The sequence below is a fragment of the Setaria italica genome, chromosome III, assembly GCF_000263155.2.
Source record: "Setaria italica strain Yugu1 chromosome III, Setaria_italica_v2.0, whole genome shotgun sequence".
Taxonomy (NCBI): Eukaryota; Viridiplantae; Streptophyta; class Magnoliopsida; order Poales; family Poaceae; genus Setaria; species Setaria italica.
The window spans coordinates 38,611-58,362 of NC_028452.1; the positions used below are offsets into that span (position 1 = coordinate 38,611).

Consider the following 19,752-nt stretch of genomic DNA (forward strand, 5'->3'; position numbering starts at 1 on the left):
AACTGAAAAGAAAAACACGCAATCCGGAACAAATGCACAATCATGTCCAAGGTTCTTGCACAAATTGGGTTCAAGCATTATGGCATTTGTCATCGCTGATAAGCTTCATAACCCAATGCAACCTCTTCCAAGTTTTAGATACATATCAACAGGTAATTCATAAGCTCAACACACGACAGCCTGAGGGCACGTGCCAACAGCGAGCGGCAGAGGTGACCTCTTTTACAACCACAGCTGGGAGTAGGCCATCACGTACAACAACAATGCTACAGCACACTCGAGGGCAAGTCCTCACACAAGTAGACATATAACAGAGTGGCTCCAGGCTCAGCACAACTTAGTAACTATATTGATGTGAAGCAGCATCAGCCGTCAGGAACACTGGAGATGATGGGTCGCACCTCTTCACCTCAGTTACTGGAAAGAGGATCTTGTGAAGGACGTCATGTACCTTCCAACGATGTTGCCAATGGGAAGAGGCCCCCTGTTACAAAAGACACCACAGATATATTATCAATTATCACTGTTAGTTACCAGACAGATGGCAATGAAAAATAAGCTGCAGAACAGCCATACAAGAACAACAAACCAACTGTAAATAGGCAACAGCAAACACTATTGTTCTTTTTTTTAGCGAAGAAGCAAACACTATTGTTCAACTCCTAGCAATTGGGAAATCACTCTTACAGTGCTGATTCTTATCAATCTATAGCCAAATTGATTGCCTCCAATTCTTGCAGTTACTATGCTTAGCAAGGGATTTTCTCAATGAATGTGGCAGTCTAGGATCATCTCAAACTGAACAATCAGTTATATATGCTACTAGAGTATTTGAGCTAGTGCAGGTATAAGCATGTTTCTTACCAGGCACGAGAATCACAGCTGTTATTTCGGTTGTCACCCATGACAAACACATGACCTTCAGGAAGGCGCTGCAGGAGTATGAATAGTTTCAGTAGAGGATCCAGGTATGCAGCCAATGAGGAAAGACGGAAGGAAGAGATCATCCACCATCTGAGGCCTGTTGATTACAACAAGGCACTCAAGAAGTCAACAACATGGAGCAGCCAGTCCACTTTTGATCATCATCTTGTGGAGAATGAAAATTCTCTGGTCACATCTGTTAACCCTTTTGTTAACAGCACTTTGAAAATCCCTGGACCTGGCAATATCAACTCCTCAATGTTGTTCAAGGAGACAATGCTCACAGAGTAGAGATGTATGCACAAACCATTGCTTCCATTGTGTACAATGCATGGGATGCTGTGTAATGCTCCTTTTGTGCAACACCATTTACAATAAGTTGGCCCTGCCGAACCTGTAAAGATGTCAGGGGTCAGAGGATGTTGGGTGACTGATGGGACTTGCTATGAAAATGATGATATCGGATTGAACAAACAATAGCGTTGCAGTTCACCTCAATGAAATCTCCAGGTGTTGCCAGTACCCTCTTAATAAATACAACATCCTTATTGACACCATAATTCTGAAATTGGAAGCCGCACATTTTTCAGAGTGGACAATGCAAGGAACTGAGAGACGGCAGGCGGGGCAGAACAGAGGGGCAAACCTGTACGGCGGTCGGCACTTTGAAGAACACTATATCCCCAATAGATGGCCTCCGGAATAAGTATGTAACCTGGAGGATGTCATAGAGATGCATCAGGTTAATTTTTGTGAGGACAGGGTAAGATGCATTGTTGTAGTATATCTCCAAGATTTTCCTTGTCAGATGTGTGTTTCCGGAGCAAGTATTTCATAGTTTCCAGTTTCGATGATCCTTGAGAAGCGCGGATCTAGCAATAGGTTACTAGGAGTGAAGATCAGGGGTAGTAACGCACGCGCATTTGCCTTACTCGTAGCACCGCACTGATAATATAATGATACAGTAATACGGCAAGCAGCGCAAGGAAGGAATGGGGGGAAAAGAGGAGCGACCTTCTCGGCGACGGCTCGGTCGCCTGGCCGGAGCGTGGGCGCCATGGAGGAGGAGGCGATGTAGCGGACCTCAGCCAGGGCGGCGGAGAAGAGGAGCAGCACTAGGAGAAGCTTGAATCCGTCGGAGGCGGGCGGGCGGAGGCGCGGGAGCGAGGGGAGCCAGTGGTGCCAGGAGGCGAAGAGCTCGTGGCAGGGCAGCCAGGCGGCCGGCGGAACGAGGCCCCGCAGAAGGCCCCCCAAGGCCATGGAATGGATGCCTGAGGCTCTCTTCCTCACCTCCTCTCCTCTCCACGCCTCTGTTGGGATTGGGAGGAGCGGCGGCGGAGGGGAGGTAGAAGAAGCAGACTCTCTGGTTTGGTTGGCCGGACCGGACAGGACAGTCAATGCGCTCGCTACTACTGCTTGTTGCTTGCTTCCGCACGAAGACACACAACACAACGCGACCAAGAGTCGCCGCAGAACCGGCGGTTCGACAGCAAGCAAAAGACCCGAACCGCTGGCCCGACCGCCCAGTGAACAGCTGGCCCCTTGTATTCTCCCCAGTGTCATGCGATGCGATGTGGCCCAGCCCATCAAGTAAGTAAACATGCCACTTTTTCAGATTTCAGGAATAAACATCTATAATTTGAAAAGAAATATAGGTACAAAAGTTAAAACGATCTACAATTTGAAACGGAGGAAATACTAATGTTCAGAAGAAAAAAACTTTCAACCAGATCATATCCATCCACACAACATTTATCACCAAGTCAGGTGCACCGAAACAGTCGCCGCAACTCACAGCAGCAGCTATACAACAGCAATCCTGCTTCACAGGTCTTCTACATGCCGACGCCAGGATCCTTCTTCATCCTCTCCAGCGAATGACTTGATATGAGGGCCAGGAGGCTCCACCCCTCGCATCGGTAGAGAGAGCCTAGAGATGATGAGCCGCGCCACGTTCTCCGCTGCCACAGCGCCCGTCTCCATGGCGCTCGCTGCGCTCTCAAACGTATTCACGTAGTACAGCTGCTTCCCGTCCAGCACTATGGGAGCAAACTCTTCCGGGGCTTCATAGTGCGGGTAAGCAGCCCAGTTTATCCGGATCGTCTCTTTCCTTGCGCTGCTCTCCCAACCAACACAACAAACATATAGTATCAACTTACCAACCTCATGCCATCTGACTCTGAGCAGCTATAATTATTAAACTACTACTACTTACCTGAAGATCTGATCCAGTAAACCATCATCAAGCTTTGCGCATGAGAACATCTTGTAGGTCATGTCATCTTCGCTGTATCTCTTCAGAACTGAGATGCACGAGAAAGGGATATCAGGGAGCTCCAGTGTACCAATCAGCTCTGGAATACTTGAAGCTGAGTTTAGACCGAAATATCCCTGAAACCATAGAGAACAGCAAAAGCCAAGTGACTTATTTGTCATTATCCTGCCATGTTCATGCTATGGACTACACATGCAGAAAGAAGACTGGTGTGCTAACACTTACAGGGTTCAATAGGCCTCTGACAAAGGTTGCGTGTGTGTGCTGCATCTTCCTCGGTGGAATGGAGATGGGAGGGCTAAACGTAATGTTCATCTCGTCAAGTGGTGTCGCCACCACCGTCGCCGTACAGTTGTATTCATTCCCAGTATTGGATCTCAGAACATAATAATCCCCGGCATCAGTGATCGAGTCTATGCCTTCCTGGAGATGCAAGGTGGCGTTAGAGGTCTTCAGCAATCCGGCAGCTAGCTGCCAGTTTCCTCCTTTGACGGCCCATAGTCCTGACTCTGACCCAGCTAAAGACACGGCGCCAGCCAGGCCACTTATGCGCGTGCTTTGGCCATAGTTGATCCTTGTGATCACCTGTCAGGGATAGGATGCATCGTTATTGATCGTAGTACTACTTATCAGAGCGACATGCTTTTAGGGAGGGACTGATAAAATGAGATAAGAGAGCGGCATCTTCCAGAAGAAAGCATGAGCGGGTCGGTATCATCTCTGTCTTGTTCAGGGTACATGTTGGAGACGGTAAGAAATTTGGCTGGCCTGTTCAAAAATACTGCTGCTGCTGTGTTGGAGAAGTAAATGCAAAGAGTATTTTGAACTAGGCAGTACCAAGGAAGTTGTCCACTAAATTATGGAAGCACAGAGCTGTGGCTTGGTCGAGACGAGGAAAAGACAATATAGTGCGGGATGTTGAGAAGAAGCATACATACAGTGACAAGCTCTGCTATAGTCTGAGAGCTGAGGCCGGCATCGAGCAGCTCCTCCTCGAGGGTCCTGCGTGTGAGGCCATAGAGGCCCGTCCATTTGAGCATCTCCTCAACCGTGGCAAAGACTGGGCGAGACTCGAAGCCATTGTAGAAGAGCATGAACCTTTGCAGCATTTCCTGCATGCCAAATTTTGTGCATCTTAGATATGAGCAGCGAATTAGAGGTGGGACTTGGGAGGGAGGGAGGAACCTGGACAAATTTGTCCATCTTGAGCAGGGACAGGCCATATCGCCTGAGCAGCAGCAGCGAGTTGAGGAGGCCGTGCAGCTTGCGGCGCCACCAGGAGCTTCCGGGCGGCAGCGGGCGGAGCGTCTGGAAGACGAATCTCTTGCCGTCCCAGATCCCTAGCCAGTCGTCGTCGCCGCCGGCCTTGACGGCGAGGCCCAGGAGGTCGGCGAAGCGGCGCGCGTGGAGGTTGCGGGGGTGGATGATGGAGCCCCCGGCCTCGAAGTGGTCACCGGCGACGGCGACGGTGGCGAGGCGTCCGCCCACCCTGTGGCGGCGCTCGAAGACGCGGAGCTGCGCGCCATGGAGGGAGGTGGTGTAGTTGGTGAGGAAGAAGGCGGTGGAGGCGCCGGAGATGCCGGCGCCGACGATGCAGATGTCGGCGGAGGCACGGGGGAGGGGGAGCGCTGGCAGAAGCAGCACGAGGAAGACGAAGAGGGGCAGCATCGATCCGATCTCAGCCGATCCCACGGAGAAGCGAGGGGATACGAATATGAATACGTAATACGGGGTCATGTTGAAGTATAGGTATCATTTTGTCAACGGTCTTGCCAAAAAATGTGTTTTTCTCTCACAATAAATCAGCTGTTTCAGCTTTTTAGCTAGCTTATAAGTTTAGCCGAACAGGTCCACAAACTTAATTTGGATTCAAATATCCACCCCTCTCCCACAAGAAAACGAGAGTGGTTGCCGTGCAAGTGTGGATCAATAATTTGACTATTTTTTTCCATTTTCTTTAGTTGACTAGCTTCTAATCGGAAACCAAAATCTAAGTTGACGAAAGATTCGTACTGGCCGTGCTTGAATTGGCCGTGCTTGAATTATAATCTAACGAAAATTTTCTCACTTTTCACTCAAATTTTTTAAACAGCCTACCATCGTAATAGGTGGAAATAAATAAAATGTCAGCTACTTATAAGCGGGGCGGAAACCTGGCATTTGAAGGGAGGAGTTCCGCCTTCGAGAAAGAAAAACAAATCCCGTTCAACGAAACACCCTTTCCGTTGCGCTGTGCGAATCCGTCCCGTTGGAAGGCGGCGGGGCCGTAATAAGAAGTTTTGGAATTCGAAATTTGAAATGGCGGCGGCCCGACCCACCTCCACTCCCCCCAACTCCCGAGAGAAGAGAGAGAGAGAGTTTTGGATCGATCGATTGGTGTTGCTGCCATTCCCCACCCCTCCTTCCTTCCTTCCTTCCCCTGCTGATAAACCCAACCCTCCCTCGCCGCCAGTCGCCAGAGCCAGATCCTCCCCTCCCCAATCCCGCCTCCATTCGATTCGGTTCGGTTCGAATCCTCGGCGGGCGGATGGCGTCTCCCCCGCCCTTCGAAATCTGCGACGATCTCGACGACGACATCGACGAGCCGGCCACCGCCGTCCCCGCCGATCGCCATCACCCTGCCGCTGCCCCCACGCCCAACGGCCTCAACGACCGCCTCCTCCGCCTCGCCCGCAGCCGCCAAGACCCTAACCCTAACCCCAATCCGATTCCGCCTCCAGGTACTGTACTGGCTGCCTGCCTGCCTGTCTGTTTCCCATCAATCAATCCACTAATCCCATCTCTTCTCGCAGAAGCCGCCGCCGCTGAAGAAGAAGGCAGGAAGGTCAAGCTCGCGGGCCGCCGCCGCCTATGCAAGCTCGCCGCCACCGCCACCCACCAACTTTTGCAGGACGAGGAGGAGGACCACGACGACTGCGAAAGCATCCGCGACATCATGGACGACCTCACCACCCGCCTCGATTCGCTCTCCGTCCGCAAGCCCAACCCCACCGCCAGGCCCACACAACAGCAGCTCGCACCCCTGCCCTGCGCCATCACTGCGGATCCAGATGCCGAGGATGGCGCCTCCTCGCCCCTACGCATTTCTAGCTCTGATGATGAAGCTACGGCCATCACCAGACGGGCTGAGCTCAAGCCACAACCTACTTCAGTCGCCTCAGCCTTTACTGATTATGCCTGTGGAGCGGTCCGTGGCAAGGGGAAGGGCAAAGGTACCAAGGATGCGGGGAGGATAAATAGGGTATCAAAGGCCTCATCCTTTGTCGATTCTGATTCTGATTCTGATTACGACGATGGTGATGAGGGGGAAAGAACAGCCACAGCTTATGCTGCTAAGGATGTCGCAAGGAAGAGAAGGCCACCCAAGGCATCAACATTCAGGAACAATGACGACAGCAGCGATGACGGCCTGGGTCAGGAGAAGGAAAACCGTGGAGTTGTGGAGAACGATGCTGAGGATGTTGGATGGGAGAAGACCGAGGACTTCAAGATGGAGCCAACTGGAACTGCTGCAACATCCAAGCCGTACAAGCTCCCAGGAAGGATATTCAAGATGCTTTACCCTCATCAGCGTGAGGGCCTCCGGTGGCTCTGGGTTCTGCATTGCAGGGGAACTGGGGGGATCCTAGGGGATGACATGGGCCTTGGCAAGACCATGCAGGTTCGTCAATCATGCTCATCTCCCCTTTTTCCGCTTGCACTCTTTTCTTTATCTTTTTAGTGTTTCTTGTTCAATGCCATTTGATGACATTAAGGCTTAGGGAGCTGAAAACTGTTTTCTTCGGACAGAAGCATATAACTCTTTTGTTACTCTATACCTGCTAGTCATTTCCCAGTTGGCTTCATATTGTGAATTTTATTGACAACTTCTCATCCTTTGCCATCAGTTCGTTTAGTTGTGGAACCCACTAATGGAAGCATGCGACCTTGTTTGTGTGGTGCAGGTTTCTGCATTTCTGGCTGGATTGTTTCATTCTCACCTAATCAAGAGGGTGCTCATTGTTGCTCCAAAGACACTTCTGGCTCATTGGACCAAGGAGCTTTCAGTTGTGGGCCTTAAGCAGAAGATCAGAGAGTACAGTACATTGTACCTTTTATCTTCAAAGGATCCAAGTCCTGTTAGTTGGTGCTAATCATCTATTCCTTTCCATTTTTGACAGCTACTCTGGTCCCAGCACAAATATTCGCAGTTATGAGCTTCAATATGCTTTCAAGGTAAGTTCTTCTACCACAAGGGTATCTTTTAGGGGTTAATCTTGATCTGGCTTATTGTAACTTTGCAATGTGTATTGTATAACAACTGAAAATTTGACTAGCCAGTCATTTTTTTTCATATCATCTTTAATCATCTTTAAAAAATAAATTCATAATCCCTCCCAAGATGCTGTAATTGATCCGGCAAATGTTTCACTCCATCTTTCTACAGGAGGGTGGTGTCCTCCTAACAACCTATGACATTGTCCGGAACAATTACAAGCTGATAAGAGGCAATTCCTACAACAATGATGATGACGATGAGGAAGGAACATTGTGGAATTACGTCATTCTTGATGAGGGGCATCTAATAAAAAACAATAACACACAAAGGGCCAAAAGCTTGTTTGAAATACCCTGTGCCCATCGCATTGTGATCAGTGGGACACCTATCCAAAATAACTTGAAGGTATACCTTATCCCCTTTCTCAATTCCTGAAACTTTTATGTGGTGTACTATATGTGTTGCAAGTAAAAGTTTGATTATTATTGCAGGAAATGTGGGCTCTCTTCAATTTCTGTTGCCCGGATGTCTTGGGTGATAAACAGCAGTAATTTCATACATTCAATTACTCTCTATCATTCCTGCATTCCCGAAGTTGCTTTATCGCTCAATCTAATGTATTTATTTCTGTATATTGTTACAGGTTCAAAACGAGGTATGAGTCTGCTATCCTTCGAGGAAATGACAAGAGTGCTACCGCTCGAGAGAAGCATGTAGGCTCAAATGTAGCAAAGGTAACAACTTCTATCTTGAACTTCTTCTGTCTATGATCTACTAATATATGGATGGATTCATTGTAACTCTGGTTCCCTGCTATTGTGGTATATTCCAGTACTGTATAAGAAAGTTGCCTAAAGGGAGCTGTACAAATGTGGGGAAAAAAACAACTGAAAGAAAAGAAAAACTAAAAACAAAAGAAAGAAGAGGACTGTACAGAGCAAACTCTCAGAAAGAAAGATAAGCAAGAGAGTTTAGCCAAGCTAGGATATGGCTTGTCTTTTTACTCACTGAATCTGTAGGCTTCAAGCACAACTTCATTGTTGACTTTGATAAAGTAACACAGTTAGGCATCAACAAATTGTAATATGAGTGACTCGTTTATACACCAAGTAGTAGATCCATCTTTGATTGGACCCTTGAAAGCAGTGCATATATGCTTTCAGTTGAAGCACTAAGAGAGCAAACATGTTTGGTTTGCTCCATTTTTTGTGTGCTCACCATTCCAGATTAATACTCTTAGGTATGTTGCTCATTACTTGATTTAATCTGCTTTTTGGTTGGTGTTGAACTACATTTCACAGGAACTAAGAGAGCGGATCAAGCCATACTTTTTGCGACGCATGAAAAGTGAAGTTTTCCTTGACAGTGGGGCATCAGAGGAAAAAACGTTAGCCAAGAAGAATGAATTAATTGTCTGGCTGAAGCTAACGCCATGCCAGGTTTGACATTGGTGTCATTGTTGTAAAAAGTTGGTTGAGCTATTGGTTAATGGATGTTCGACTGATGACCTTTCTCTGGGTGCAGAGGAAGTTATATGAAGCTTTTCTAAAAAGTGAGTTGGTCCATTTAGCCATACAACCAAAGGGATCACCATTGGCTGCAATCACAGTAAGATCACCTTCAAAATAAATTCCGTTACACTGTTTACCTTCCTTTGCATGCATGTGTTCTTCTCCCTTAGGGTCTGTGAGGTCCACTCCTTTGATTTTCCTGTGTTTTCTCCTTTGTGTGGGGGTGGGATGCACATTCTCTTGTTCAAAAACTAGTTTCCTTATAGCCTTATATAGAAAAGTTTTTGGGCATGTTTATTGGTGCGATTATGTTTGGTACACTGCTTTATTCTCTCCAACAGATACTGAAGAAAATATGCGATCACCCACTGCTATTGACTAAGAAAGCTGCTGAAGGTGTCCTGGAAGGAATGGATGAAATGTTGAATGATCAAGACATTGGAATGGTAGAAAAAATGGCTATGAACCTTGCAGATATGGCTCATGATGATAATGTACTGGAAGTTGGTCAGGATGTCTCATGCAAACTATCATTCATCATGTCTTTGTTGGTAAGTATTATTGGACGCATGCCCATTTTGGTTGTTACCTATGTATTTGGCCTTAGTGTTAAATTCAAATAAGTAATATCTGATGTTGCAGCGGAACCTTGTTAAAGAGGGGCATCATGTCTTAATATTTTCACAGACCCGTAAAATGCTGAACCTTATTCAGGTAAGTTGTTGCTATTTCAATTCTTTTGTACTTCACCCTGCCTTAGCACATTTGCACATGACACTTTCTTGTGATTTTGGGATTGCATTTCTTCTAGTTTGATACATTGATTGTTCGAGACATTGCCTCTTACATACATTATTTTTTTGGACCATTCGTTACTTGAGTCTCAGTGCACATGGATAAGCTTTATAACTGGACAATGACATATATGGTTAGTTGCCTTTAGTAAATGTTAGTGAAACTAAAATACATGGATTCATTCCTATCACATTTGTGCAAGCTGAAGTGTAACATCACATCTGTTCTGGTTGTCTTTGAAGCTTACTGTCATTGGTAATCACTGCTGCATCAATATAGAGCTTTTTTCCCCTTCAGTAGTGGTTGAGATACACTTCTTTGGAAGAACTTGACAGCAATTGATCTGATGACATGATCACTAGCTTGGCAATAGCCTTTTTGACCTGTGATCCACTTCTGGCATAAAGCATCAGTGATGCTTTGACTTTTTGGCACCAGAATGTTCTTGCAATCTTCATTGAGAGTTTCTTTGTTGACAAGTATATCTGTTGTAATAATTTTTTCTTTTGTAAAATGATTACCTACATTTTGGGGCCTATTAGCTCAACAGTTCAGTTGTTGGCTTGTTGTAACAGGAAGCAATATTATTAGAGGGCTACAAGTTTTTGCGCATTGATGGCACAACCAAGGTTTCTGAGCGGGAAAGGATTGTGAAGGTTCTTTCTGTGAGCTCTATGTCATAGAGTTGACCATACCTGCTTTGTTGCTTACATATACTTGCATCCTTCAGGACTTCCAAGAGGGTCCTGGAGCTCCAATATTTTTACTAACCACACAAGTTGGTGGACTTGGACTTACACTCACCAAGGCAACACGCGTCATAGTAGTTGATCCTGCTTGGAACCCAAGGTATCTGGACAATGACACCTAAGCACATCACTTTTCTTGAATGAATGTTTAACACTACAAGTTTTTATCCTTATATACTTGTATTTTCCATTTACAGTACAGACAATCAAAGCGTAGATCGCGCTTACCGAATTGGCCAGACCAAAGATGTGATTGTATACCGCTTGATGACATCTGCAACCATTGAAGAAAAGATATACAAGTTACAGGTTCAATATCAGTTCTTACCTGCTGGTTTGTTGAAGCAATTATTAGGAGTATATGAGCTAGAAATACATGGTTTTACATGGTGAAATATTTGTTACATCCTTGCGTTTCTCTCTGCAACAGCATAGACCCTACCACTAAAACTTGATTTCTCCATGTAGAATAAGCTGCAGTTTTTTGCTGATGTGAATGGGAATTTATGCATGTTTGATGTCCTTTTTACATAGCTTTATGCTCACAGCTCTTTTTCTTTCATGGATTTCTCCAGCCTTGTTCTGTGAACTTTCATCTTAGCAAATTACTATTTTTTATTTAAAAAATTTGTAAAAGAATATATGAAAGGAAAGGTAGGCTGAGTGATAAATGATCTTTTTTCCCAGGTTTTCAAGGGGGCTCTGTTCAGGACAGCTACGGAGCAAAAAGAGCAAACACGTTACTTCAGCAAGAGTGTACTTTTCATGATCCCATTTCCTGTCATTGTTTGCTCAATCTCCTACCAGATATTTACAGCTATCTTGTTTGTGCCCTCAGGAGATTCATGAGCTTTTTAGTTTGCCACAACAAGGTTTTGATGTTTCCCTCACGCAGAAGCAGTTGCAAGAAGAGCATGGTCAACAAGTTGTTATGTAAGAGATCTGTTTTAGTTGAACTTCCTTTAATGGAGCATAGTTAATTTGATCTTGATGATAGTCTTATGTGCCACTATCACATAAATTTGAAATATTACTGCGGTGTCAATCAGGCAGAACCTGCGCACTGCAAAAGTGTTGAATTCCCTCTGGGAATTTTGTAGGAATTCCATTATGCATAAAGCATTTGTTACTTGCAGAAGTCAATGGAGTGCCCTAGAAAAATGTAGCTGCTTGTTTTTAGATTTTTTTTTTCGCTCAACCAGTGTGCAGTAGTTACTCATAATTCCAGGTTTACTGAAAACTGCTGAGAAGTTTATTATGCATCTTACAGGGATGAGTCCTTGAGGCAGCATATACAGTTTCTGGAGCAACAGGGAATAGCTGGCGTGAGCCATCACAGCCTGATGTTCTCTAAAACAGCAACCCTGCCCACATTGAGTGAGAATGATGCACTGGACAGGTTAGCCTTACTGCTTTCGACACATAGCATAGCATGTGCTTCTTTTGGTTAATGAAGGATACCATGCTTCCCCAGTTCCCTACCTTGCATTAATGAGTGTTTTTGACTGCTTGTTGTTATTATATATATGCTGTTGTTACGTGCAGCAAACCTCGAGGGATGCCCATGATGCCCCAGCATTATTACAAGGGATCCTCATCTGACTATGTTGCCAGCGGGTAAGGATCCTCATCTGAGTACCTTGTGTTTCTATTCTGTGTAGTGCTTGGTCTATTAAAACTTTGCACTTATGTTTTGTATGTGTAGGGCGGCTTTTGCATTGAAGCCAAAAGATGAAAAATTCACTGCTCCAAGGTACAGTCCGAGCAACAGACATGCAGAGAGTCCTGAAGAGATTAAGGCAAGAATCAACCGGCTTTCGCAGACCCTCTCCAACGCAGTAACTCTCTTCCTCTCCCTGTCTAGCGAATCTGCGAATCTTTGCATTCAGCCAATAACTACATATGTGATGATATGAGGGTAAATAAAATTGTTGGATGCAGGTGCTGGTGTCGAAGCTACCGGACGGTGGGGAGAAGATAAGGAGGCAGATAAGTGAGCTGGATGAGAAGCTGACTTCTGCGGAGAAGGAGAAGAAAGATAAGGCCACCGAAGTGATCTGCTTGGATGATCTGAGCGCGGACATGGAGAGCAATGTGTTGTCGGTTTAGGCTGTGACTATTTTGGGGGGGGGGGAGCCAATGTGTTTTGAAGCACCGCAGGCAGCATGGATGTTGTGTTGCTAGACAAGACAAAGCATTAGTCACTGGGTTGTGACTAACAAGGCCACCACGTCGCTAGACTAACAGACTAGTAGTATGTCCTTTTGTTATCCCTCTAAAACTCTTGCTGGCTGGCTGGCTTTATCTGTAACAGCCCTAAAGCCAAACAAGGAGGAAATGGCAGCAAGCAAAGACTGACTCATCGTTAGCTGTCTAGCTAGCTGTATTATTGGTTATAGTGGTTGCTTGCATGTAGTGATGTAGTAAAGGAAGCAGGCTCTCTGCTCTTTTGTTCCCCGCCCTCCTCGGTCAAACGAAGCGGTTGACCGATTTTTTTTTTTTTTTTGTGTGCGTGTGTGCGAGTGATAAAACACAAATCTTTTACAGTGGGGGGGAACTCAAACTCAGCATACCATACATACCATGTGATTTTGATGTGATGATACATGCACTACACCAAGTACTGAAGAGGGATTTTCATCATCAAGAAGGCTGAAGCAATCCATGAAGGAGGCGATCGTGAGTCAGAGGAAGATGAAGCAATCCATGGCGATGACGGGATTGGTGAGATCGTCTTGTGCAGGAGGAGGAGGAGCAGCAGCAGCCTTGGTCTTGTTGTTCCTGGGCTCCGTGGATCGTCGGAGCAACAAAGCCTCCCGCTCTGTTGCCGGCTTCTGCCTCTTGTGCTGCTGGAGGTTGTTGGGTGGCGCCGGTGACCGCCGGGTGGGCAAGGGCAAGGGGGACACCGACCGCGCGCGCTTAGGCTTGGTCGGCTTGGGCATGGTGCCACTGCCACTGGCAGGGTGGTGGACACAAGAGGTGTGCTTGCTGCAACAATGGTGTTGGTGGCAGTAGGACTTGTTGGGATCCAGCACCACCACGTCCCACTCCCTGCTGCTCTTGCTCTTGCTGCTGTTGCTGTTAGGGAGGAGGAGCGACGCCGCCGATGACGACATCGACGACGCCGAGTTGGAGGTTGACGCTAGAGACAGCGAGGAGGAGGAGGTGGTGGTGGTGGGACAAGGAGAAGCCGCCCCTGCGGTTGCCAATGGGAGCGGCGGGTCCTTTGCTGGTGCTGGTGGTGGTTTGTTGGTGATGGAATCGGGAGGAGAGGAGGGGTAGCATTTGCTCACGCAGGTGCCCATGCTATGCGGCAACAATAGAATGCAGAGCAGGCCATCTCCCTTTCTCCCTTGCTGCCTTGCCTACTTATATAGGCGCAGGCAGGGAGGTTATCCGTTGTCAAAGTTTTTCAGGTCAGTCTGTAAAGAAAAGGCAATTCCATCCACTTCACTTTTTGGGAACCAATCGATCATCGTTCATGTAGGTGAAAAGCGTGCGTGGCTGGCTAGCTTTTTACGCGCACCGCATGGCTGGCCCCCTGCCTGCAACAGCTACTGCTTCTCTAGAGGCCGGGAGGAGAGGAGCGCAAGAGGTTTGAACTCGCAACGGCATTCGTGCCTGCCTGTCCCTCCCTCCTTCCATCCATCCACGATACAACGGATTGGTAAAGATGTGCAACGCACGTAGCTTGCGCCTGGAAATGTGCAGCCTCTCAAGGCAAGGCATGGCTCAAACGAAGCAGCTAGCTCATCGATCTACCCAAAATTCATGGTTCAAGCTGCAACCAATTCTAAACTGCATCATCACAGGGAAAATTATCTTCACTTTTGGTATGGTACATCGATCATAGGAAGAATGCATGCATGCCAGTTTAATTATCTGCTGATGATCGAATTCATCCATCAGCCAGAGCAAAGAATGAACACCCTTTCCCAATCCTTCCAGATCCTTGGTGTTGCTTGTAATGTATGAACACAAGACGCAAATGCTCATCGATCAGTTGCTCCATCTATTTGTTATCATAGGAGAAGTGCGACGAGGGCGTTGAAGATTGTCTCCGGGCTCGCCCATTTGCGTCGCCTCCTGGTGATTGCGCTCTGCAGTTCGTCCAGCCGCCCATCCAGATCCAGCTGCAGGTTCCTCTTCGTGGCCTCCCTGAGCGGACCCCAACACTCTATCCGGTTGTACTTGCGCGAGCTGGAGTGGAAGTGCACCCACACCTTGGCATCCATCAGCTCCGGCCGCTCAGCGAACAGCGCAGCGTCGCCGTGAACCACCGCCTTGAGGACCTGAGTAAATCGATCGATGATGAGCTCCCGCCATTCCCAATCCCAGCTTGGGAGGAAGAAAGAAGACGACGTACCAGCGGTAGCTCCTTGCAGAAGACGTAGTATCTGAATCCCGCCGCCAGCTCCTGCAGGAGGTTGGCGCCGCTGACGAAGCAATGCACGTGCAGCGTCGTCGTCATCTCCCCGCCGGCCGCCTCCTTCCACTCGGCCACCACGTCGTCCCTCTGCAGCGTCGACTGCCAGCTCCGCAGCTGCTCGCTGCTCATTGGCCCCGTCACGGCGAGCGTCAGATTGGCCGTGAAGTCGCAGTGGGTCAGAGTGTAGGCTCTGGGGAATGGCTGCTTCTTGTTCTTGCCCCGCAGCTGCAGATCCTCCCCGGCGAACTCCACCTTGAGCTTCGCCGCGTTGAAGGTCGTGGGAGGCCCCAGTAGCTTCGCGGCCTGAATATATATGTACATCAGGCGGCCAATTCAGTCGGTCGGTTCTTGAATCTTGCATTGATTCTTACCAGGGAGGAGTAGACGTCCGCTGTCCTGGTGTCGCAGCTGACGACCAAGAACCGCGGCGGTTCCGGCCTGCAGCCACCTGTCCTCCTGCTCGGCCTGCTGCTCGTAACGGCGGCGGCGCCGGACGAGGAGGAGAAGCACAGCGCGCCGCCGCGCGCCGCCATTGATGAGAGCTTTTCAGATGACGACGATGAAATCTGTCATGCATATCATGAGGCTACCTGGGGGGATGATGCAGGAGCTACCAGCAAGGCCCCCCCATGGCAATTGGCTCTCTGTTCCAAGCAAAGCAACTTCTTTCTGGTGGTGCTGCTGCCAGTGCCAGGGAGGGAGAGAGGGGAGGATAGGGACGTGGCCGCCGCTTCGGCTTGTGGCTGTGGAAGGCTGACGACAGCTTGAGAGGCCTCCAGCCACGGGAGCACCGCTGACATGTGGCCAGCCTCTATTGGCTAGCCTGCCCAAATAAGGATAACGCGACTCCAGTTCCTGTGCAATTTTCTTGCACCTGTATCATAATACGCATCATTCATGTAAACTGAATATGCTGAGCCTGTTCGCTTCGCTTCAGCTTATTCAGTCAGCTTATCAGCCACCAAACAGTATTTTCCTCTCACAACAAATCAGCCGTTTCAGCTTTTCAGCCGGCTTATAAGCTGAAGCGAACAGCCCCGCTCTTTTAATCTGTTTTTCCATCTCCAACTGTGTACAAATTACTATTTCGAGGGTAAATTGCTTGAACGTACAGATCGGTGCAGCAAACCATTTATATTGCAGTACACGAATTATAAAACAACAAAGACAATGATAATTTTAAAAATAAGCATAAATATTAAATAAGTATTTAATCCAAAAACATAGTCACCGAATCAAAGTTAGGTATGCCACAGCATCGAAGGCCAACCAAATCTATCTTATATCTTTGCTAAGATAATGTTTTATGTCAGTGGGAATATGTAACGGTGTTTTAGAGCTAGTTTTACCCGCCAGTATCATTTGCAATAACGCGGCGAGGCTCACCCTTACCGCGGCGAGGCTCGAGGAGGCCCTAGAGAGGGTCAAAGTCGCACGTCAGGCCGTGTCCGTCGACTGCCCCGTGTCGCAGAGGTAGGCTTTCTGTGATCCCGGTCTTGTCTTTGATTTTTTGGCATTCAATGGTCATCTTAGCGCACCTGCCAGTTCCTCCGGGAGGAGCACGGTCGGCTGGAGTGGGAGGCGGCGGCTTTGCGGCGGTTCGATGAGCTCACTCATGAGCTGGAGGCTGCCCGCCGCGAGTCCCAGGACCGGGCAGCGCTAGTGGCGGGGATTGAAGAGGCGGAGCGTCGTGCGACCGTTGCCGAGAAGAGGCTTGCCGCGGCGCATGCCCGCTTGGCGGAGACCGAGGCGGCGGCCGGGGAGCGCCAGGAGGCTCTGGAGGCAGAGCGGATGGCTCGAGCGCATGTCGAGCAGCAAGCTTCATCCTTGGAGCAGAGGGCGCTGTCGTCGAAGCAGGTGGTTGTCGCACTTCGGGGACAGCTGCTCGAGGCGGCGGAGTCAGTCGCTCAGCTGTGTGAGAGGGTGACCTAGCAAGAGCATGGGCTTGCTATCAGTGAAAACGCCCGCCTTGGTATGTCTCTTTTCTTCACTTGGTCATTGTTTTGATCCTTCTTTTTCCTGGCTCCTGACTCTGTCGTCCGTACCCAGAGCTGGGTAAAAAGATTGGCCTTCTACGGCAAGAGCTGGAGCAATCCGAGAAGGGCCGCCGCGCAGCCGACGCCGCAAAGGAGGGTAAGTTTCTCCGTCTTGGAAGCTTGAGTCGCGGTTGTACCCGTTTTTATTGACTTGGCGTCCCATGCAGCACTGGAGTCGGACTTAGAGGCGGCCCGAGCGGCGGGTGGTCTGAGTGCAGAGGCGCTGGCCCGGTCCCTGGAAGAGCGAACCGCTTATGAGAAAGAACTCAACCAACTCCGCAACGTGGCGCAAATGGTGGTCGCTGAGGTGTTCGGGTCAAGCTTGAGCACCAGCGCGCCTGCCGTCCAGCTCGCGGAGATCCCGGACGAGGTTCGGGCACTCATCTCTGACAGCGTGTTCTACGCGGTATTGAGGGTGCTAACGTTGGTGGCGACCCACTACCCCGACCTGGACTTCGAGACCATCTGCGGAGGGTACGCCAGCGGGTGGAGCGCGAACGAGATCCAGAAGCTGGGGCAGAGCTTGGTGCCGCACGCGCAAGTGGTCGTTGAGCAGACCACCGCGCTGTGGGTGATGGAGGCTCGCCGCTCCGTGGAGGCTGCGAGCGTGGGCCAAGAAGGCGTCGCCAATCCTGTTCAAGCAGCAGAGGCCGGATTGGAGCCGAGCGCCATCCCGATCGCACTTGAGACGCCTTCGTCCCCGCTAGCCGCACCGCCATCCGACACGACCGGGGGGCGTAGTAACATAATTCAGGATTTAACTCACATGGAATTTTAGAGGTAAGCTGTTGGTGCTACATGATACTACAATAATGCTATTTCGTTTAATTTGAGGCCTCTTGAACTACTGTTCCAAGGTCTCATTGTAGCCATCTTGTTTGTTTGCCCTGTCCATCCATGGATAATTTCATCAGTGGCCAGAGATGAAGGCACATTTCCATGTTGGAAAAATGCCTGGATATTTCTTTCTTGTGTTGGACAGTAACATGAATTTATTTTCTACTGTTAGTACGAATAGCTTAGTGGCTATTTGACCTTCATCCTGACATGTTGTGAAACAAAGTTCCTATTCTAACAATCTAACACTTATTACTTGCGTACGTTGATAATTTTGGTGGAATCATTTGATTGATTGCTTCACGTAACTACCTGTGTGATATAGTAGATAACTAAAGTCACTAGTTATCATTGCAGGTGCCTGAACAGAATGAAAATCATTCTGGCTCTAATCTGTTGCCTGTTAGTAGCAACTTTCATTTGCAGTACAACAATTTAGGCCCGTTGGTGGCTTTAGGCTATGATATCTGAACGGTAATGGGCGGTTAGCTTTTGCATATGTGCAACATTTTAATCTATCATCGGCTAAGATGTGAACTATTGTCAATTCAGATTTTTGTTGGAGATTGCTTTGAGTGACATAGAATTTTGTGCTGTTAGCTATTGTCAGGACACACTTTAGAACAAAATTTTTATTGATTCTTATATCTAATGTGTTCTCCTTTTTTTTCAATTTTTTCCTTTTCAGCTGAGGATAAAGAAGAAGCTGGCTGGATTGAAATAACAATGGGACTTGTGATCTGTCAAAGTGTCATTCTAATGCGTTGACAGTTTTTTCTCTTTTCTTTGTTAGTTATCATTAGGTCTATCTTTTCCAGTTTACTACGGAATCATCTAGAATAATCTGTTTGTAGACTTGGTTCGGTGATAGTTACTCACTCGTGCTTCAGATCTCACTTGGTCTTGTGCTGCACATCATGATCTTATCTCTTGTACGTGTTCACCATCGAGCAATGGACTGTCTGTAGCACTGGGTGCTGTCGTTAATTGAGAAGGACAGAAAGCCTGCATGGATGGTCCCAGGCAAACCCTAGCTTCCTGGATAAGTTCCACCTAGGGATTTGATCCATGGCAACCGAACAAGGCCTTAGGGAAGAATGTTTTGTTCTTGATGCAGGTGAGGCAGGGAGACTTGTAAATAAGAACCAGGTCCAGTAGTAGAAAGTAGACAGAGGCATTAAGGTGTGGTCTACGATGAAGCTGGTGAAGAGATCTGAGATTGCTACGTGGATCAAGCAAGCATGGGATCAACTTGCCTTGCCATATAATCCTTGCCGACGGCACGGGTCAGGTCATGGCTCAGTCAGCAAACACCAAAACAACCGCATCCCTCGCACCAACAGGGACCGTTGCATTGCACGAATGCCAAAAATCAGATATGATAACTGAGATAAGATTACAGTTCCCTGCAAAAATTAGTGTCTTTTGTGATAGGTCACAAAACTCTTCCCAGCACCAGCAGCAATTACACCTCTTATTTTGCTTTGACAACAAACCTCCTCACTTCCTCAGTACCCCAACATCCACAAGGGCTCCTACCTCACCTGAACCAAACAAAACACAAAAGGATTACTTCTTCCTGACAAGGGTGATCAGCAATCATGTGGATTTTTCTTAATTGATTGCCATTAACGGGGACACAAGAAGGAAATACATGTGATGGTTCAGTTCCAGCTGCTAAATGTGATTGATGTTCCACGATCCACTCCAGTGGAGCCAACCATGTCTCTTTTATTGCTACCGGCAAAAATCATATACTATTATTCTTCCAATGTTTTGACTGCAACCATATACTAGCTAACAAAACAAAGAATTTGCACTCAGGTGGTGCCCAGCAACCAACTTCTGGGCCTAATCCGTCCCGACATGCAACAGGCTCGCTCGTGTGGTGGGCCTGCCACGACACAAGGCCCGCCTACGGCTGAAGGCCCAGTCCAT

The 19,752-nt window shown here is 48.0% G+C and overlaps 4 protein-coding genes across 7 annotated transcripts; 1 reads left to right on the forward strand and 3 right to left on the reverse strand.

The window, feature by feature from the left end:
• Positions 1 to 3: 3 nt before the first annotated feature.
• Positions 4 to 2,540, reverse strand: LOC101779684. 3 transcript variants are annotated; one of them, XR_002676946.1, is made up of 7 exons: positions 1,939 to 2,540; positions 1,571 to 1,639; positions 1,418 to 1,486; positions 1,232 to 1,318; positions 1,012 to 1,162; positions 865 to 932; positions 4 to 484 (listed from the first exon to the last, which is right to left on the reverse strand). XR_002676946.1 is itself a non-coding variant. In XM_004959864.3 (6 exons), exons 1-6 carry the CDS (start codon positions 2,524 to 2,526, stop codon positions 415 to 417), a joined length of 951 nt encoding a protein of 316 aa, XP_004959921.2. In that variant the 5' UTR covers positions 2,527 to 2,540; the 3' UTR covers positions 4 to 414. The 3 variants fall into 3 exon arrangements, 1 of the variants encoding a protein (XP_004959921.2); XM_004959864.3 differs by lacking the exon at positions 1,012 to 1,162; XR_002676947.1 differs by having other exon boundaries at positions 403 to 484; positions 865 to 1,156.
• LOC101780490 (farnesylcysteine lyase) lies at positions 2,541 to 4,926 on the reverse strand. Its single transcript, XM_004959865.4, has 5 exons — positions 4,385 to 4,926; positions 4,138 to 4,311; positions 3,425 to 3,784; positions 3,140 to 3,315; positions 2,541 to 3,040 (listed from the first exon to the last, which is right to left on the reverse strand). Exons 1-5 carry the CDS (start codon positions 4,865 to 4,867, stop codon positions 2,749 to 2,751), a joined length of 1,485 nt encoding a protein of 494 aa, XP_004959922.2. The 5' UTR covers positions 4,868 to 4,926; the 3' UTR covers positions 2,541 to 2,748.
• A 467-nt stretch (positions 4,927 to 5,393) lies between these two features.
• Positions 5,394 to 12,962, forward strand: LOC101780890 (protein CHROMATIN REMODELING 24). Of its 2 annotated transcripts, none has more exons than XM_022825159.1 (20): positions 5,394 to 5,919; positions 5,992 to 6,860; positions 7,144 to 7,274; positions 7,360 to 7,414; positions 7,626 to 7,862; positions 7,949 to 8,004; positions 8,101 to 8,191; positions 8,759 to 8,896; positions 8,982 to 9,065; positions 9,310 to 9,519; positions 9,611 to 9,682; positions 10,339 to 10,419; positions 10,494 to 10,612; positions 10,710 to 10,821; positions 11,200 to 11,268; positions 11,351 to 11,445; positions 11,783 to 11,911; positions 12,058 to 12,129; positions 12,218 to 12,311; positions 12,454 to 12,962. In XM_022825159.1, exons 1-20 carry the CDS (start codon positions 5,727 to 5,729, stop codon positions 12,619 to 12,621), a joined length of 3,075 nt encoding a protein of 1,024 aa, XP_022680894.1. In that variant the 5' UTR covers positions 5,394 to 5,726; the 3' UTR covers positions 12,622 to 12,962. The 2 variants fall into 2 exon arrangements, with proteins under 2 accessions (XP_022680894.1, XP_004959923.1); XM_004959866.3 differs by having other exon boundaries at positions 5,412 to 5,919; positions 12,218 to 12,350.
• A 1,341-nt stretch (positions 12,963 to 14,303) lies between these two features.
• Positions 14,304 to 15,649, reverse strand: LOC106804238 (protein STAY-GREEN LIKE, chloroplastic). Its single transcript, XM_014804935.2, has 3 exons — positions 15,313 to 15,649; positions 14,879 to 15,244; positions 14,304 to 14,804 (listed from the first exon to the last, which is right to left on the reverse strand). The coding sequence occupies exons 1-3, from the start codon at positions 15,472 to 15,474 to the stop codon at positions 14,535 to 14,537; spliced, it is 798 nt and encodes a 265-aa protein (XP_014660421.1). The 5' UTR covers positions 15,475 to 15,649; the 3' UTR covers positions 14,304 to 14,534.
• Positions 15,650 to 19,752: the final 4,103 nt, after the last annotated feature.

Bases quoted from the DNA above. Each gene is read 5' to 3' on its own strand.
- LOC101779684 (XM_004959864.3), bottom strand. From the start codon at position 2,526: ATGTTTACTTACTTGATGGGCTGGGCCACATCGCATCGCATGACACTG. The intron at 933-1,231 runs GTTTGTGCATAC...ATACTCCTGCAG, and splicing joins TGTACACAATGGAAGCAATG to CGCCTTCCTGAAGGTCATGT. The intron at 485-864 runs GTAAGAAACATG...CTTTTGTAACAG, and splicing joins AGCTGTGATTCTCGTGCCTG to GGGGCCTCTTCCCATTGGCA.
- LOC101780490 (XM_004959865.4), bottom strand. From the start codon at position 4,867: ATGCTGCCCCTCTTCGTCTTCCTCGTGCTGCTTCTGCCAGCGCTCCCC. The intron at 3,785-4,137 runs GTATGTATGCTT...TATCCCTGACAG, and splicing joins CTATAGCAGAGCTTGTCACT to GTGATCACAAGGATCAACTA. The intron at 3,041-3,139 runs GTAAGTAGTAGT...TTGGGAGAGCAG, and splicing joins TTACTGGATCAGATCTTCAG to CGCAAGGAAAGAGACGATCC.
- LOC101780890 (XM_004959866.3), top strand. From the start codon at position 5,727: ATGGCGTCTCCCCCGCCCTTCGAAATCTGCGACGATCTCGACGACGAC. The intron at 7,275-7,359 runs GTACAGTACATT...CATTTTTGACAG, and splicing joins CTTAAGCAGAAGATCAGAGA to CTACTCTGGTCCCAGCACAA. The intron at 12,351-12,453 runs GTAACTCTCTTC...TGTTGGATGCAG, and splicing joins CGCAGACCCTCTCCAACGCA to GTGCTGGTGTCGAAGCTACC.
- LOC106804238 (XM_014804935.2), bottom strand. From the start codon at position 15,474: ATGGCGGCGCGCGGCGGCGCGCTGTGCTTCTCCTCCTCGTCCGGCGCC. The intron at 15,245-15,312 runs GTAAGAATCAAT...ATATATATTCAG, and splicing joins CGGACGTCTACTCCTCCCTG to GCCGCGAAGCTACTGGGGCC. The intron at 14,805-14,878 runs GTACGTCGTCTT...CGATTTACTCAG, and splicing joins TCTGCAAGGAGCTACCGCTG to GTCCTCAAGGCGGTGGTTCA.